Below are 18422 nucleotides of genomic sequence, written 5' to 3' on the forward strand. Positions count from 1 at the left end.
TTCTCACTAAACCACAGATGTTTGTGCCTTCTGGTATGTAAGTGATTAAGTTGTTCCCAATGAGGTGCACTTTCATACAGATATATTACTTGTGATGACATTACAAGAATTTAGTTTCCTTCCTGCAGTAACTTAATAAAGTGGTCTTCTTCAGGCCAAGGGTACTATGCAACAACTTACATCACTGAAACAAATGCTCAACAAATAAGTACATCCAGTAATCTTTCGAGGAAGTACCTCGAAAACAAGTAACTCTCTCAAACACATCATTTGAATTAAAAGAATAAAGATTGATGTTATTTTCATATTAACACAGTTGGAAATAATTGTTATAATTTTAAGTGAAAGGACAAGCAAGATTTGATAGGGTGTATACGACCTGGGACAATTGTGAGATCCGGGAAAAACCCGGGAATTTTTTCATCAGGGAGAAAACTGGAAAAAACGTAGGAATTTTTTATAAATCTGGGAATTTTTCGTTGTTTTAGTTTTCAGTTAATTTTTTGTAATTTTGACTGGTAAGAACTGATACTCTAACAAAGGATATTAATATATCCTACTACTGCAGAATAATACTGCACCAATAAAACATGAACGAGAGAAAAAAATGAAAATAAAGCTTAAGTTGCAAAGGAACAACAACAAAAGACTGTGCTCACACAAGCATCTGCCAAAGCAAAATGTGTCAGAGGCTTTAGGAAGGCTATGCAATGCTTCATAACAACAAATTGCCTCCGATGAGCGTGACGTCACAACTGTTTACATTAGATTTGTTCGAGCAGTTGCGAGTGGGCTCATGTGCATGTGCAGTAGAGTCACGTATGAGTAGTACCTTCTCCTGCTTCTGGCTACAGAAGTGTGGCTGTTAACTGTACAGGCAGTACCAGCAAGCAGCTGGAAAAATTTTACTGGTGCACCAGATTCAAGCAGGCGCAGCAGGCCCAGATCTAAGGGCTTGGGAGGGGCGGGGGAGGGCGTGGAGGAGGGGGAGGGGGGACAAACCAGAGTATCTGCCTCAGGAGGCAATTTGAATGGCAGTAACAAATTCATATACTTGAGGAAAAAAAACCTAGTTTCACAAAGCACCTAGCATCCAGCGCACCTTGGCCTATTGATTGTACATATGATTTTGAAACACAGCCCTGTTGGTTCTTGAACATTTTTGAATATAACCAAAGTTGATTTCTGAATGAATCATAAGTTTATTTTTGAATGCGTGCATAGCGTATGTGATGCCTCTGCCAGGGAAATCACGGCTGCATCTGGAAATTAACTTTCCTAGACGAGCTGAGCGGAATAAACAAGAACAAGTTCCTTTTCTCTGTAGAACACCTACATACATTCCTTTCATCTTTGGATCTCCCCTATATCAGATCAGTACTAGCTCGAGGTCCAAGCTGTCGGCCCACGGTTTTGTAAATTTTCCCTATCTATTGTTTGCACAGTTGTGCGTGCTTCTACAACTTTGCAATTTCTCCTCCGTACATCCGTGCTCTGCCATTTTTCACTTAATTTCAATCTCAGTTTTGAGATGATTCATTCGATACATTTTAATATTTTCTCCTCGCATTAAATAAATTCAATATCTCACGATTTATGTAAGGATTTCTCTTCCACTGTTCCTTTTTCTCTAACCATTCCTGTGCTGCATTCACTATTCAGTTTGTCAAAACTACCCACCCATATTCTTTCATATTTATTTCCCTCATTTGTTTCGACTGTTCCCTAATGATGTGATTGAAACTTGACGACCTCCAGTCGTTTTGACTCACTGGGTCCCATCTTTTTAATTTGCTACCTCCCTGCAAGTTCTTCAGGTTTAATTTGTATTTTATTACTAATACATTACCCTCAGAGACCAAATTGGCTCCTAGAAATGTTTTGTGGCTTCAAATCTAGTCTCTAAATCTCCATTTTGAGCATATGTAATTAATTATGAGCCTGAATTGCTGGGCCGTGCTTATCTTTGAGAGGCAGGCTGCGTCGTACTGCCACAGATAATATAAAAATGAAATGGACACACTGACTAGCTTTAGGAGGTAACAGTGCCCTTCTTTGGGAGAAGAAGGGCTAGGGTGGAGAAGGTCATAGGATGCTAGTGCCTAGCCTCATACTCATTACCATCCCATCCTTAAGGGAAGGTCAGCAAATCTGTCTCACACTTTACACATTTTCTCAAAAGGATTTTCTTGGGATACATTTACTGTTACATTGCTCTACATGTGTTTCAGACGGCTGTTACTACTCCATATATATTATATTAAAGACTAGCAGCCATAATTGATTAAATTAGTGGGTATATACATGAACTTACAGGTGCTATATTATCATGGTTATCACTTGAGAGATCTTTTGCAATATAATAGCATTTACTTTGGATGCATTCTCTGGGTTTCTTCAACATTTTTCAGGTATATGTCACATCTCCAGAGTAACACACTGCTTGCTCTGCATTTAGTCTCATACTGATGTTAAAGTGGTTGCTGTAAAAAAAAGTTGTGGGTTTCTCTTTGTCAAAATGAGTCTCATACATACACATGTTTGGAATGGACATTAGCTTTTCAAATAAAGGCTCTGAGTCTTGTTCCTTTCTAGTTCCGACCACCAGTCAGATGATTATTTTCTGTAGTCTGAAAGCTTTGAGTAAATTTGTTCTCACAGACCTCCAGAAAATTTTGGTGTACCTAATGACAGAAACAAAATATGCATAACTAGTGAACCTGGGAATGCTTCACAATTGTTAAATATGTATGGGAATTGGATGTAGCCTAATCTCCTGCTCCATCCTTCCTTTGTCCATCTCCTCTTCCTACTGTCTTTGTCCTCTCCTCCTCCTCCCTTCCTCCCTCTTTTTCCATATTCTCTACCACCCTCACTTTGTCCTCCTCCTCCCCCTCCCCCCTATTCTCTGTGCTCCTTTCTCTGTCGATTAGCTCCTCCTCATTCTCTCTGTCATTCTTCTCCCCCCCCCCCCCCCCCCTCCACCTCTCTCTGTCCACCTCCTCCTTCTCCTCCTTCCCCCTCTCTGTCTACCTCTTCTCTCCCCCCCTCCCCTCTTCCACTGACTTTGAGCCTGGAATATTAGTGATGCCAAGGGAAACTTGATTGGGAATTGAAGTCACTTAAATGAGTGGGTAAATCGGTACATAGGGTGTGTGAGAGAACTCTCGAGCTGTTGGATCTGTGAGGATAGTAGCTTCAAGACAGCATTTTGCACGGTTTTAATCTACAAGTGGGTAGGATTACCAAGTTTCAAATGATTCAGATTCCATAGCAGTATTCTAATCGTAAACTGATAAGCCATAAATACAACTTTCCTGTTTTCTGTTAATGCCGACTGTGAGGAATAAAACGATACAGCACATCATTATGTATGTAAATTTTGTTTAAAATGTATATACAAGGTGTTCATAAAGACTGGGAACACTTTCAATTATTTATTACACAAGAACCAAACATTGTACAGATATCATACATATGTCATTTTGAAGAGAAACCCTGAAAGGCTTTTTTTTTTAATTTTAATTTTTATTTTTTTTTCGTGTATACTGCCACAGCGTAGTTTGGTAATTTGCCGATAGTCAATGCTAGTCACAAACACGGCGAGTTCAGGTGCAGAGCAAGCTTTCTGTGTGTTGGAGTTCGACAAAAATAATTGTGCCACAGCTGTTCAGTGGATGTTTAGAACCAAGTACGGTAAGAAGCCACCAACAAGGAAGGCCATTTACCACTGGCGCAACAAATTTGTTATGACGGGTTGCTTGTGCCCGGCAAAGAGAAGCAGACATCCCAGTGTGAGTGAAGTGAATGTGAAGCGCGTACGAGAGACATTTATAAGGAGTCCAAAGAAATTCGTGTGTCGTGTGTCCTGTGAATTCGAAATGGCTCCAGTGACAGAAGCTGCCTAAGAAACCATTAAAATTGGAGCTAGTGCAGAAGCTCAATGACGACGACAAAGACAAGTGTTTTGAGTTCTGTTCACATTTGAAACAACGAATGCATTGAATTTGAGCATGATTCTCCAGGGGTAAATGTTTTTTGTGCCGTGTCATGTCGAAAACTCTATGGGCCATTCTTCTTTGTCAAGAGCACTGTCACTGGATATTCCTACTGGGACAGGTTGCAGCAATGGCTGATGCCTCAAATGCAGTCGGACTCTCTGTTCATCTTTCAGCAGAATGGCGCTCCATCAGATTTTCATTGTGAAGTTTGTGGGTACCTGAACACGGAGCTGCCACATCGATGGATCGGCCGTGCTACAGAGGTGGATAGCTGTTCCTGAAATGGCCTCCCCTGTCAGCAGATCTCACTCTGTGTGACTTTTTTCTGAGGGGACACATTAATGATCTGGTGTATGTACCGCCTCTACCACGTGATGTAGCAGAGCTCCGGGAGAGAATACAGGAAGCAACTGCCACAGTTGACGATGCCTTGCTGGGACGGGTATGGCAAGAATTCAATTACTGTATGGACGTCTGCCGAGTCACTCATGGTTCGCATATCGAATGTTTGTAAAAAAGAATTTCAGAGTTTCTCTGCAAAATGCAATATGTATGACACCTGTACAATGTTTAGTTCTTGTGCTATAAATAATTGAAAGTGTTCCCGGATTTTATGTACACACTGTACACGCGAATAAGGTGAACAGATACGCATAGGAGAAACAATTTGTCTAATGGTTTAAATGCCCTGATATCATTTTTAAAATTGAGTGTAAGAAAGGTAACTAAACAACACTTTGTCGCAGCAGACTTCCCACCCCCCTCCCCCTGCTGCCCCACTCCCCTTGCAGTAGATTTTAACAGAAAAGCTGGACAGTGTTGTTTAAAAAACAGATAGTCTATGTCCATCTGTATGTTTACTAGAGTATTGTGCAAAAATTTGAAGTAAATCGATCTAAAACGTTTCCGTATTTTTGCCAACATTGTTTGCCTGTTGTATTTTATATATATTTATACAATACAAATATTTAAAAATATATAGTCAATGACTATCCAAATGTTATTAGAGAACCATGTGAAAGCTTGAAGTCAATAGGTAAAGAATTAAATGATATTTTCGCTAACAAAGTGTGTTTGTGTTTGTATGTGTGTGTGTGCGTGTGTGCGTGTGTGTGTGTGTGTGTGTGTGTGAGAGAGAGAGAGAGAGAGAGAGAGAGAGAGAGAGAGAGAGAGAGAGTTGTCCATTTGAATGTTTAGTAAAGTATCATGTTAAAATGTGAAGTAACTTTTCGAGATTTTTGGTAACACTGTTAAACAGTACCTGGTCTTTATATAGTAGTATAGATATATCTACATAAATTAAAAATATATAGCCAATGCCCATCCAAATGTTTATTACAGTATCTTGTAAAAATTTGAGGTAAAGTGGTTGAGAACTTTTGAAGATTTTTGGTAACAACATTGAACTGTGTCTTGTCTTTCTACAGGTAGTTTTTTTACAACCAAATATGTGATATTACATGACATTCATGACCTAATAGAGATTGTTCGGTTAACTTACTGTGCTGTCCTCGACATGATTACTCGATAGCATATTTTTATTTGCTAGCACACCGGAATCTGACACTGTTTGCAGGATCCAGTTTTTTGTCCATATAGTTTATTTATCTTATATTGTTCGGTTAACTTACTGTGCTGTCCTCGACACAATTACTCAATAGCATATTTTTATTTGCTAGCACACAGGAATCTGACACTGTTTGCAGGACCAGTTTTTTGTCCATATAGTTTATTTATCTTATATATTAGGCTGATTGTTTTATGGTGAAATGAACAATTTCTGTTTTTAGAATGGTTAGTTACAAATTATTATTTTTAACACATGCCTGTAGTTCCCTGAGTGGCTGATTACCTCATAGTCAGTTTTCCAGAAGATTATCACTGCTATCACTGACCACTCATCTGTATAGAGAATGATATCAAACTGAACCTGTCGTGGTACATCAGGATATAATACAGAAATTAGTAGTGGCTCTAACATTGAACTTTGTGGAACTTATAATTTTGTGGGTCCAGCCAGAACACGTAATTTCTGAGCCTAGCCAGAGAGAAATTTCTTGTCACAGTTTTGAACTAGTGCTCTTTGCTTTCTGTACACTAAATATGATGATATCCAAATTATACATTTCCCTTGAAAACCATAGCTTATCAGTTTGTGGAAAAACAGCCCCTGTTACACTGCACCCTTTCCTAGAGCCATACTAATTGCAAAAAATAATCCTGTGTGTTGAATTACAATCTGTAACTTATCACATGCAATTCTTTCAAGTAGTTTTGAGAAAACTGGTAACAATGAGATGGGTCTCTAGATCCTGATTTCGCCTTGTTTACATTTCCATGAAATGGCCAAACTTCGAAATATTTTCGTCAATTTAGAAAACAGCCCTCATCAAAATACTGGTTGATTATGGAGACAGGACATGCACTACTATGAGAGACTTTTTTATTATTGTGCTGGGAACATCGCCCCTCCCACTGAATTTAAATTTTTTGTACAATATGATGAATGAATTTCAGTTTTGATACAGTCAATATTGTTGTAATTTCAGTAATAATACGTTTTACTCAACAGAGCTTTGTACCTAACATCACCAGCTTCCTTCAAATGTTTAATCTAGTGGTAAGATGTGGCTCTTTTTCTTCTTCATCATCATTCTTCTACTTCTTCTGCTACTTTCCAGTGGCTAAGCGTTGTCGCTGCAGTCAAAGATCCCTCTCTTCAGCAGTCCTCTCACAGATCATATTTCTTAGGTGGGATTTTTTTAAGTGCATTTTTCACTGTTGTATCTACTGTGTTTTTTTTCTCCTGGGTCTTTGAAATCAGGGAGGTTTGAGTGGGACACTCTGTATAACGATATTATTGTAGCTATCTACATCTTTAATCTCTCCTCTGGGAACATTTATGGTAGTGCATCGTTTCTGACCCTATATAGAAAACAATGTTTTGAAGAAGTCCATCTCTGCATAGGACATACAAGTGAGAAAGACGCTGGAAGTTCCAAAATTAAAACCTTACAAATCATTACAAGGTTTAATGTTCTTGACACAGAGATAACAACACAATTGTTGTTTATACAAAGATCCTTGTACAGAGTGTCCAGCATACAGATGTGCAACTTGGACAGCTTCCACACTATGAGAAGCTTTCTAAAGATCTTTATACAGAGTGTCCCAACATACAGATGGATATTACCAAGGCACAAGAAAGTTTGCCTCAAAGCTGCAAGACTGGAGAAATAGAATAACTTGTTGGACTGAGAGAAAAACAAAGGACATGGTTCTAGAAGGCATAGGGAAGAAAGAATTACTGAAAGTTATAAACCAACAGTTATAAGAGTCGAGGGGCATGAATGGGAAGCAGAGGTTGGGAAGGGAGTGAGACAGGGTTGTAGCCTATCCCCGATGTTATTCAATCAGTATATTGAGCAAGCAGTAAAGGAAACAAAAGAAAAGTTTGGAGTAGGTATTAAAATCCGTGGAGAAGAAATAAATACTTTGAGGTTCGCTGCTGACATTGTAATTCTGTCAGAGACAGCAAAGGACTTGGAAGAGCAGTTGAACAGAATGGACAGTGTCTTGAAAGGAGGATATAAGATGAACATCAACAAAAGCAAAACAAGGATAATGGTATGTAGTCGAATTGTCGGGTGATGCTGAGGGAATTAGGTTAGGAAATGAGACACTTAAAGTAGTAAAGGAGTTTTGCTATTTGGGGAGCAAAATAACTGATGATGGTTGAAGTAGAGAGGATATAAAATGTAGACTGGCAATGGCAAGGAAAGCGTTTCCGAAGAAGAAAAATTTGTTAGCATCGAGTATAGATTTCAGTGTCAGGAAGTCGTTTCGGAAAGTATTTGTATGGAGTGTAGCCATGTATGGAAGTGAAACATGGATGATAAATAGCTTAGACAAGAAGAGAATAGAAGCTTTCAAAATGTGTGGTGCTGAGGAAGAATGCTGAAGATAGATGGGTAGACCACATAACTAATGAGGAGGTATTGAATAGAATTGTGGCACAACTTGACTAGAAGAAGGGATCGGTTGGTAGGACATGTTCTGAGACATCGAGGGATCATCAATTTAGTATTGGAGGGCAGCGTGGAGGGTAAAAATCGTAGAGGGAGACCAAGAGATGAATACACTAAGCAGATTCAGAGGGATGTGGGCTGCAGTAGGTACTGGGAGATGAAGCTTGAACAGGATAGATTAGCATGGAGAGCTGCATCAAACCAGTCGCAGGACTGAAGACCACAACAACAACAACAATACACCAGAAGGTTGTTTCTAACACAGTGAATATTCTTCGATGTACTCAGTTTTTGTATTCACACTAACATAAAAAAAGTCTTATTAGCTTGATCCAACTTGTAACTGAGGAAGTTTTACATATTTATTAGGCACAACAAATGGCTAGTAAGGCCTTTGTCAAAAATAGAGATGCTGACTTGCTGATAGGCACAACAAAAAGACTGCCACAAATGAAGCTTTCAGCCAGTAAGACCTTTGCCAAAAATAGACCACACACACACACACACACACACACACACACACACACACACACACACTTATGCAAACGCAACTCACACACACAACCGCAACTCACACACACAACCGCAGTCTTGGGCAATTGAAACCACACTGGCAGTATGTTTTCAGGTGCCTGAGACTGCAGTTTGTGTGTGTGTGTGTGTGTGTGTGTGTGTGTGTGTGTGTTGTCTATTTGTGGCGAAGGTCTTACTGGCTGTGAAAGCTTAATTTGTGGCAGTCTTTTTGTTGCGCCTATCTGCAAGTCAGCATCTCCACAATGTGGTGTGTACAACTTTCCTTTTCGTAATATTGTTACATTACAGCCTGGATTTTCCATTATTTGATTACATACTTATTTGTAATTATAAAAGTGTTTTATTAATAATTGTGAAATAATCCACTAATGATGATGTGTGTTTCAGTATGATTCTCCCACTGAGACCAATGCAGAGCCTCCTGAATTTGTAGAGTGTGTTCTCTCTGACAGAGACATCAACACACACAATGAACAAAGTGAGTATTTAAAAGTTGCTGCATAATTTTTCCTGTTTCTTATAAAAATGCTATTTAACAGACTGAAAGGAATAAAAGAATTGGAGGATGGTGGTATGGATGTTAATGATTCTGTAAAACACATGAAAAATTAACAATATCTGCATTCTACCAAATGTCATTTCACTATCACTATTAAGAATAAATATTTCGAATGTTTTCTGTGCAAATGATTATGTGGTAATTTATTGCTGCAGGCTTTTTGTGTAAATCAGTTGCATAAGTATTTTGTAAGATATCTCCTTTGTGAACTGATGACAGTTTCCTAGTATATTGTCAGTCTGTCACGTACTTTACCTACATTTAACACAATGCCCCACTGAAAACTGTTAAAAAAGGTATGAGCACACAGAATAGGTCCACAGATATGGAAGTGGGTCAAAGAGTTCTTAAGTAATTGGACTAAGTACATTGTCCTTGGCGACGAGTGTTCATCAGATACAAGAGTATCGTTAGGCGTGCCGCTGGGAAGCTTGAGAGGGCTGCTGTTATTCTCTCTATACATAAGTGATCTGACGGACAGAGTGAGCAGCAATCTGCGGCTGTTTGCCGATGATGCTGTGGTGTATGGGGAGGTATATTCATTGAGTGATTGTAATAGGATACAAGAAGACTTAGACAAAATTTTTTTGTTGGTATGGGAGCTCTAAATGGACAAAATTGTATGTTAATGCAGATGAGTAGCAAAAATAGTACCATAATGTTTGAATACAGCAATATTAATGTGCTGCTTGACACAGTCACGTCAATTAAATGCAAATTGATATGAAATGGAACAAGTTTGTAAGGATGGTAGTAGGGAAGATGAATGGTCGACTTCAGTTCATTGGTAGAATTTTTGGAAATTGTGGTTCATCTGTGAAGGAAACTGTGTATAGAACACTCTTGGGTGTTGCTCAAGTGCTTGGGATCCCCATCAAGTCGGATTAAAGAAAGACATCAGAGCAATTTAGACGCAGGCTGCATGATTTGATATCAGTGGGTTTGGTTGACAGACAAGTGCTACAGAAATGCTTTGGGGGGACAAATGAGAATCCCTGAAGGGAAGGTGACATTATTTTCAAGGAATACTATTGAGAAAATTTAGGACTGTCATTTGAAGCTAACTGCAGAACTATTCTACTGCTGCCCGTGTAAGGACCACAGAGATAAGACAAGAGAAATTAGGACTCATATGGTAGCATATAGTCAGTCAACTTTCTCTCATTCTGTTTGTGAGTGGGGCAGGAAAGGATACAAAGTGATTAGGAGTGTTACAAGGTACTCTCTGCCATGCACTGTAAAGTGGCTTGAACAGTATTTATGGACATATAGATTGAACCTATGGCATAGTTTCTTTTCATACCCCTACAGATTATTACACCCAGGTATCTGTACAAGTTGGCCAATTCCAACTGTGACTCCTTGATACTGTAGTCATAGGATACTGAATTTTCTCATTTTGTGAAGTGCACGATTTTAATTTTCTGAATTGTTAAAGCAAGTCTCCAGTATTTGAACCACTTTAGAATCTTACTAAATATTGGTGAAGCCATTTTCAGACAGTACTTCATTGTAGATACCTGCGTTGTCTGTTCTGTTACTGTTGATATTATCTGCAAGGTCATCAGTATAGAATGTGAATATCAAGTTTCCCAACACACTTCACTGGGGCACACTTGAAGTTACTTCTACATCTGTTGATGAGTCTCCTTTCAAGATAATGTGCTGTGTCCTCTCTATCAAAAAATCCTCAGTCCAGTCATGAATTTCAGACTTGTCGTGTGAAAGAAGTTTGAGCTGCGTGTCACGTGATCGATGTTTTTGGAATATGTGCTGTTCTAAGATTCTAGAATAAGTGGATGTCAAGTGCTGCTACCCTTGATGTAGAGGGATGTAATCCTTGCTTTCTTCAAACTACTGGAAATGGTTTTTTGTTAGAAGAATTTATGGGAGACTATGAACGGAGCTAACTCTGTTACAGATTTGATATCAAATCTGACAGGTATTTCATCAAGCTCTGAACCTATGTGCTGTTTTAGTGATTTCAGTTATTTTATCATCATCATCATCATCATCATCATCATCACTAATGCTACTTACCTCATTCATCTTTGCAGTGATGCGAAAATTTAATTGGGTGTTACTATTGGATTTTCCTTTGTAAGGGAATATTTACAGAGTTAAGCAGTTCTGCTTTTGCTTTGCTACCCTCTGTTTCAGTTCTTGTTATGTCCATGATTGTCTGGACATTAATTTTGATATCACTAACACCCTTTACATATGACCAGAACTTAGGTTGCTTTAAAGTTTTCAGTTACATTGAAAGGTAAGTCTGGTGGTCAATAGAAGGATCCAGTTATAAGTTTATGCTGACCTTCGATTACTGAGGCCCGCCCTAAAGATCTGACATGCAGCTTCGGTGTTTCTCTCAGTGGATTTGAGTTTCTTGTCAATGGCAACAAATATACTAACACCATTTGCAACCAACCTATCCTGCTGTACACTAGTATTATGCAAGCTCCACTGCTTTTTTAGAGCTCTTCAAACCGTGGAATTTTGTTGTGAATGCTTCAGCAGTTCATCACTTCGATTGTAATACTGGGACAGAAATCACAAATTTCTTGAGTTTTTTGAGGTTACGACAATGAAAAAGCTTGAAAATATAATTAATGTGCAATAAATGAAGACAATATACATCCCAGATGAAAGAGACAACTAAATATATCCCATCATGTTAGTCATAATATGTGCTACAGTAACTGTCAATCATAAAGTCGATTACTACAGAATGTGTTATGCAAAACAATCTTTCCTTCCAAAAATTCTCAAAAATAATTGATAGTTCGCCTAGAGGTACACTGAAATTCAGTGTGAATGATTTGTAAATGAGGAGACTACTGCTAAAATTGTATAAAGTACAAATGTGGATTTGAACTGCTCCTGTACCACAAAATTTGTTTCTGTCCACTTACATACGAAAATACACAGTATATCACAAGTCGAGCACAAGTTTTGATGGGGGTCAGTATAAAAAGCGTGTTTAAATTGTACTCAATGTTTTTAGGTCTAGGCATTTAAAGCAAAATTATGTGACACAAATGATTTTACTCAGACATGAAGCAAGTGTTGAAACTCAGCTTACACATATAAATATAACTAAATAAATATCTGATTTGCAGAGATGTTGCTTATAGCTGATTTTATGACACCTGCATTAACATGTCAGAGATGAACACTAAAGCGTCAGTATATCTCACAAAAACAACATATAATGTGGAGCATAATAAAGCACTTCTTCCACTTGTGGCAACTAGTAATGCACTTATGCGCAATGCCCATATGTCCGCAAAGATAAAAGAATGATAGTTAGTATCAAGTTTCCTACACAATAATAATCACTTATTGTTAGATCAATCCTGACCAGGTGTGACACAATCCAAGGGTTCCTAAATGCATATTGATGTTATAATTATTTTGCATGAAATTATTAACATAATGGTAAACCACTGTTTTGCTTATTTCACGTGTTCTGGCACTGAATGTACACAATTAGTTATAACAGGCACATGTAACACTTTGCAAAGTGAGTGAACTTTATGTTTCATGTATTGATTCTTAATTCTAATTCTTAAACATTAAACAAGCATGAACATCTAGCTGTTGTCTTTTGAATCAGACTGGTAGGAATGAACAGTTAATAACACCTCTCCACTAAATGACTGCTGAGAATATTAATGTCATCACAATGTAAGTTTTATTTCAGTAGGTCCAAAATGGTTATACTAAAAAAACAAACACCTTCTTTTCCAAAACTCTCTCGTCACTCATTGTTCATCATCTTTCCGTTTAAATTACCTCAACAGACTTCATATGTTTTCATAGAAACACTGAAAAAGTTTTGCATTAGGGACAAAGAAATGATGAAGTTTCATTTCCAAAAAGAAAATTTGTTTCAGATTATTGAAAATGTTTTTGAAAGAGAAGAAATGTACTGACTTATTAACCAAAAAATTCAGTTCACATATTTCAAGCTGTTACACAACTGGCAAAACTCAAGTTCACAACAACTTTACACACTGACCATATAAACATCTGCTTCCAGCAATAACTTTGCAATGAGCTGTCTGAGCTGCTGAGATTACAATCTTGTTGTGTAGTCTTAACTATGTGCATTGCTTATTTCCAAACTTGGAAAGTATGGCATTAGGGGGAGTGCCCTAAAATAGCTTAAATCATACTTATCAAACAGAAAGCAAAGAATTATCATTTCTTTAAATGGGGCAAATTATTATTCTGACTGGAAAAAAGAATCTCAAGGTGTTCCACGAGGCTCCACACTAGGCCCAGTCCTGTTTATCTTCTGTGTTAATGACTTACCATGAAATATCAGCTTCTTGTTAGTTCTGTTTGCAGATAATACTTCTGTGTTAGTTGAAAATCAGGATTTGGAAAAAAAAAAATTCCAAAATCTTTTATCAGTACCCTCATTACCTTAGAAACTTGGTTTCAGCTAAATGGTTGAGTCTACTTATTGAGTACCTAGCAAACAAAGTCAGCGGTTTTGCAGTTGCAGTGCAAATATTATCAACTACAACAGACATCAACACACAGAAAATAGCATATAGAAGCCACATTGAATCCATTATTAGGTATGGCCTTTTTTTTTTATAACTCGACAAACATTGTATGGACACTAAAAATACAGAAAAAATCATTTGAAATATATATACTGTAAATCATAAAGTCATCCACTCTGCCATTCCTAAGCTGTATGCATAGTGTCTTCAGTATGCCGGACTGAAAATTTATTATAAATTACAAGGGAACAAGTTAATGCAGATGAATGTCCACTTAAATGGAAGCTGCATGAGGCACTGACACTAAAATGTTATTACTTAGTGGATGAACACATGCAAGTTGAACAGGAAGTTTCAACTGGATACATGTTACATATCCAAAAAAATTCAACAACGGAAAATCCAGGATGGAATGTAACAATATTATGATAAGGTGCTGAGTCGCAGATAGGCACAACAAATGGCTGGAACTTGGAGGGGGAAGGATAGCAGGGTAGGGGTGGGGTACGGTGAAGTGCTGCTTGTGGGAACATACAGGAATAAGATGAAGAGAGGGTAGGGCAGCTAGGTGCACTCGGGAGATTAAACAGAGGATGGGAGGGGGGGGGGGGTGTTAGCAGAAAAAGAGATAGGTAAAAAGACTTTGGAAGCATTGGTGGGACAGAGGACTGTGTAGTGCTGGAATGGGAACAGCAAAGAGGCTAGAGGGTAAGGACAAAGACTTAACAAAGGTTGAGGCCAGGAAGTTTACAGGAACGTAGGATATATTGCAGAGAGAGTTTCCACCTGTGCATTTCAGTAAAGCTGGTGTTGGTGGGAAGGATCCAGATGGCACAGGCTATGAAGTGGTCACTGAAATGAAGAATGTTGTGTTGGGCGGTGTGCTCAGCAATGGGGTGGTCCAGCTGTTTCTTGTCTACAGTTTGTCGGTGGCCATTCATGCGGATGACATTTTATTATTTGTCATGCTCTAGTAGAATGCAACACTGTGGTTGCAGCTTAGCTTCTAGATCACATGACTAGTTTCACAGGTAGCCATGCCTTTGGTGGCACAGGTGATGCTTGTGACCAGGTGGGAGTAGGTGGTGGTGGGAATATTTATGGGTCTTGCATCTATGTCTATTACAGGGAAATGAGCCATGAGGCAAGGGGTTGGGAGCAGGAGTTGTATGGGGATATCGTGTAGATTCAGTGGGCAGCAGAATACGACTTTGAGCAGCAGAATACGACTTTGGGAGGAGTGGGAAGGATAGTGGGTAGTACAATCCTCATTTTACAGCACAGCGAGAAAACCCTAGCGGAGAATGTGATTCAGTTGCTCCAGCCATGGGGGGTACTGAGTCACAAGGAAATGCTCCTCTGTGGCCGGATGGTGGGACTTTGGGAGGTGGTAGGTGACTCGAGAGATAAGTTACAGGAGATCTGTTTTTGTACAAGGTTGGGAGAGTAATTACAGTCTTTGAAGGCCTCAGTGAGATCCTCAGTGTATTTGAAGAGTGACAGCTCATCACTACAGATGTGATGGCCACAGGTGAGTAGGTAGTATGGAAGGGACCACTTGGTCTGGAATGGGTGGCAGTTGTTGAAGTGGAGGTATTGGTTGTAGTTGGTATGTTTGACATGGACCGAGGTACTGATGTAGCCATCTTTGAGGTGGAGGTCAACACCTAGGACGATGGTTTGTTGGGTTGTCTAGGACCAGGTGAAGCAAATAGGGGAGGTGTTGAGATTATGGAGGAATGTGTATAGGGTGTCCTCACCCTCAATCCAGATCCTGGATATGCCATCAGTGAATCTGTACCAGGTGAGGGGTTTGCAATTCTGGGTGTTTAGGAAGAATTCCTCTATAGATGGCCCGTGAGTAGGTTGGCATAGGATGGTGCCATGTGAGTGCCATTAGCTGTACCCCTGGCTTGTTTGTAGGTAATGTCTTCAAAGAAGAAGTAATTGTGGGTGAGGATATAGTTGGTCACGGTGATTACGAATGAGTTGTAGGTTTGGAATCTGTCGAGCATTGGGAAAGGTAGTGTTCAATAGCAGTCTTTAGGAACGTTAGTGTAAACGTAGGTGGCATCATACTGATGAGCAGGGCACCATATGGTAAAGGAACAGGGACTGTGGAGAGTCAGTGGAGAAAATGGTTGGTATCTTTTATATAGGAGGGTCGGTTGCAGATATTAGGCTGAAGGCACTGGTCTATGAGAGCAGAGATTTTCTCACTTAGGGCTCAGCAACTGGCCACATTGGGCCAGCCTGGGTGGTTTGGTTTATGGATTTCAGGAAGCATGTAGAAGGTAGGAGTGCAGGGAGTGGTAGTGGCAAGGAGAGACAGACAGACAGACAGACAGAGAGAGAGAGAGAGAGAGAGAGAGAGAGAGAGTCTCCTGGGAGAGATTCTGGGCTGGGCCTGAGGATTTGACGAGAGACTGGAGATCTTGCAGGATTTCTAGAATGGGGTCACCTACAATTACTACTCCTTTGAAGAGAAATAAAGATTGTGTTGACTAAATCAGAAGCTGGTTCAGCAGTTTTCCAAACACCAAATTGAACTGGGCTAGCAAGTTTGCTTCAGGCCTTAACATGTAAACACGACAGAGAAAAATGGTATCCTGAAATCCAGTTTTCATCTTTTGGAACATTTGTTGCATGTAAACATAGCTCGTGTTACATGCGATATTTTGCTGTTGGGTATTCCAGATATCTTTTGGCCACAGCTCGGAAGTGGCCATCGGTACAGACAGACAGGTTGTCTGTGGTCATGCTCACATAGAATCCTGCAAAATCATTGTGTCTGCTGGTGGACCACATAGCTGCTTTCATTAGTAGCCCTGTCTTTGGTGGGGTAGGAAACCCTGTGACAGGGAGGAGCAGGTGGCAGTGGGGGGATCTGTGGGGCAGGTCTGCATCTGAGGTCTTTTACAGGGATACGAACCGATGGCAAGCGATTTGGAGCGAGGACAGACAAAGTGGCTTGTTGGATAGAGAAGCATCATGTGAAGTGAATGGAGGAGAAGGTATTGAGGTTCTGGAGGAATATGTGCAGGATGTCCTTACCCTTACTCCAGATCATAGAGATGTCATAATTGAATCTCAACCAGGTGAAGGGTCTGGGATTCTGGAAGAAGAAAAAGCATTCCTATAGATAGTCGACAAGTAGGTTGCCCTTGGCTGTGCCACACATTTGTCGGTTGCTGATCGCTTCAAAGGAGAAGTAATTTTGGGTCAGTTTAGTTGATCGTGGTGAACAGGAAGGAGGTCGTATGTTTGGAGTCAGTCGGGCATAGTGTTCAGTGGCAACAAGGCCACGAAACATTGGGGGTGTTTGTGTAGAGGGAGATGGCATTGACAGTGATGAGCACAGTGTCAGGAGGTAAAAAGACATGAACTCTAGTCATTCAGTATGGAAAATGCTTGGTGTCTTTTTACATAGAAGTTTGGGTTATGAGCAATAGGCTGAAGATGTCGGTCCACAAGGGCAGAGATTCTCTCTGGGAGAAGGGGGGCCTGCAGTATCCACTTACAATGGGGCATTGTGGGTGGTCAACTTACATATTTTAGGAAGCGTGTTGAAGGTTGAGAGTGTAGGGAGTAAGGGACTTATGAGGGAGACAGTCTCAGAAATGAGGGTATGGGATGAATATAGGGACTTGAGATGCTGCTGGATTTCTGGAATGAGGTCACTGTTGCAGTGCCCATTGGTGGGCAAGTATAACTGCTGGCAGAACCTCTCAGCCAGGCAATCCCTGCAGTGCTTAATGCTTAACGATAGTGGAGGAGTGTTTGCCGAAGGTGAGATTATTGGGTCATAATTGGTTTTTACGTGGAGGATAGCAATTATTTCTGTGGATGTGAGAGTGTTTCGTGTGTTGAGGTACTTGAGAAATAAAGGTGAGCTTCAGGCTGTTGTAAAGCCTTTAACAACATGTATCTTGAAGTCTACTCTGTAGAAAGGTGCTGGGACACAAATCATGACAGTGACAATGGCTCAAAAATCTACACTTGTAAATTGAGCTGTATAAGTGTGTTCTCCACCAGACTCACAACACACTCTAAATCCAACAGAGCCATGTGCAGAGACTTAAAAGTCATCTAGATTAATGAACTTCTTGACAGCCAAAGAGAAATAAATTGATTTAATCCAAAATATGCTATCGCCAATATCCCCAAAAAGAAAACTTATTGGCAAAGTGTTCCTACACTCCATAACCATCAAACTATGTTTCACTGCCATTGTGTGCAAATCCAAACAAAACACACACAATGATTGTATGGAATTTGAAGTCTGCTTCAAAGAACCAACAAGTTTTACATATACATTTACACACATACACTACAAACCACTTTGAAGTAGATGACAGAGGGAACTCGGCAAAGTACTACGCATTACGGTTTGCGTTCGGGTGTATACAGAATGTGGAAGGAATGAGTGCGTAGGTGCCTCTCTGTGTGCAGTAAGTAGTCTAATCGTGTCATAATATTCCTTATGGGAGTGACAAGTTGGGGCTGAAAAATGTCTCTAGATTCTTCACCTATTACTGATTCCTGATATTTTGTTAGTAGGCTTTTGTGTGATAATTTGTGTCAATATTCAAAAGCCTGCCAAAGCAAAAAGATTCTCAGGCGAATTGTACAATCTCGTGACAGGGTGTGTCACAGTTCTTCGTATACGTTCGTGAACCCCTGTTAGTTCAGTTTGGTATGGGTCCGTACAAGCAGTCTCCTTTGTAAACTGACTGCATTTTCCCAGTATTATGGCAGGGACCTAGGTCTGCCACCCACCTTA

The 18422-nt window shown here is 39.7% G+C and overlaps 1 protein-coding gene across 1 annotated transcript in view; it reads left to right on the plus strand.

Moving 5' to 3' along the window:
• Nucleotides 1-18422, plus strand: part of LOC124596488 (zinc finger protein 879-like) — a 358944-nt gene that overhangs the window by 73887 nt on the left and 266635 nt on the right. Inside the window, exon 3 of the mRNA XM_047135638.1 lies at nt 8951-9041. Within this exon, the coding sequence (XP_046991594.1) occupies nt 8951-9041 (91 nt within the window). The remainder of the gene's footprint in view (nt 1-8950; nt 9042-18422) is intronic.

This window comes from Schistocerca americana, chromosome 2 (genome assembly GCF_021461395.2).
Source record: "Schistocerca americana isolate TAMUIC-IGC-003095 chromosome 2, iqSchAmer2.1, whole genome shotgun sequence".
Taxonomy (NCBI): Eukaryota; Metazoa; Arthropoda; class Insecta; order Orthoptera; family Acrididae; genus Schistocerca; species Schistocerca americana.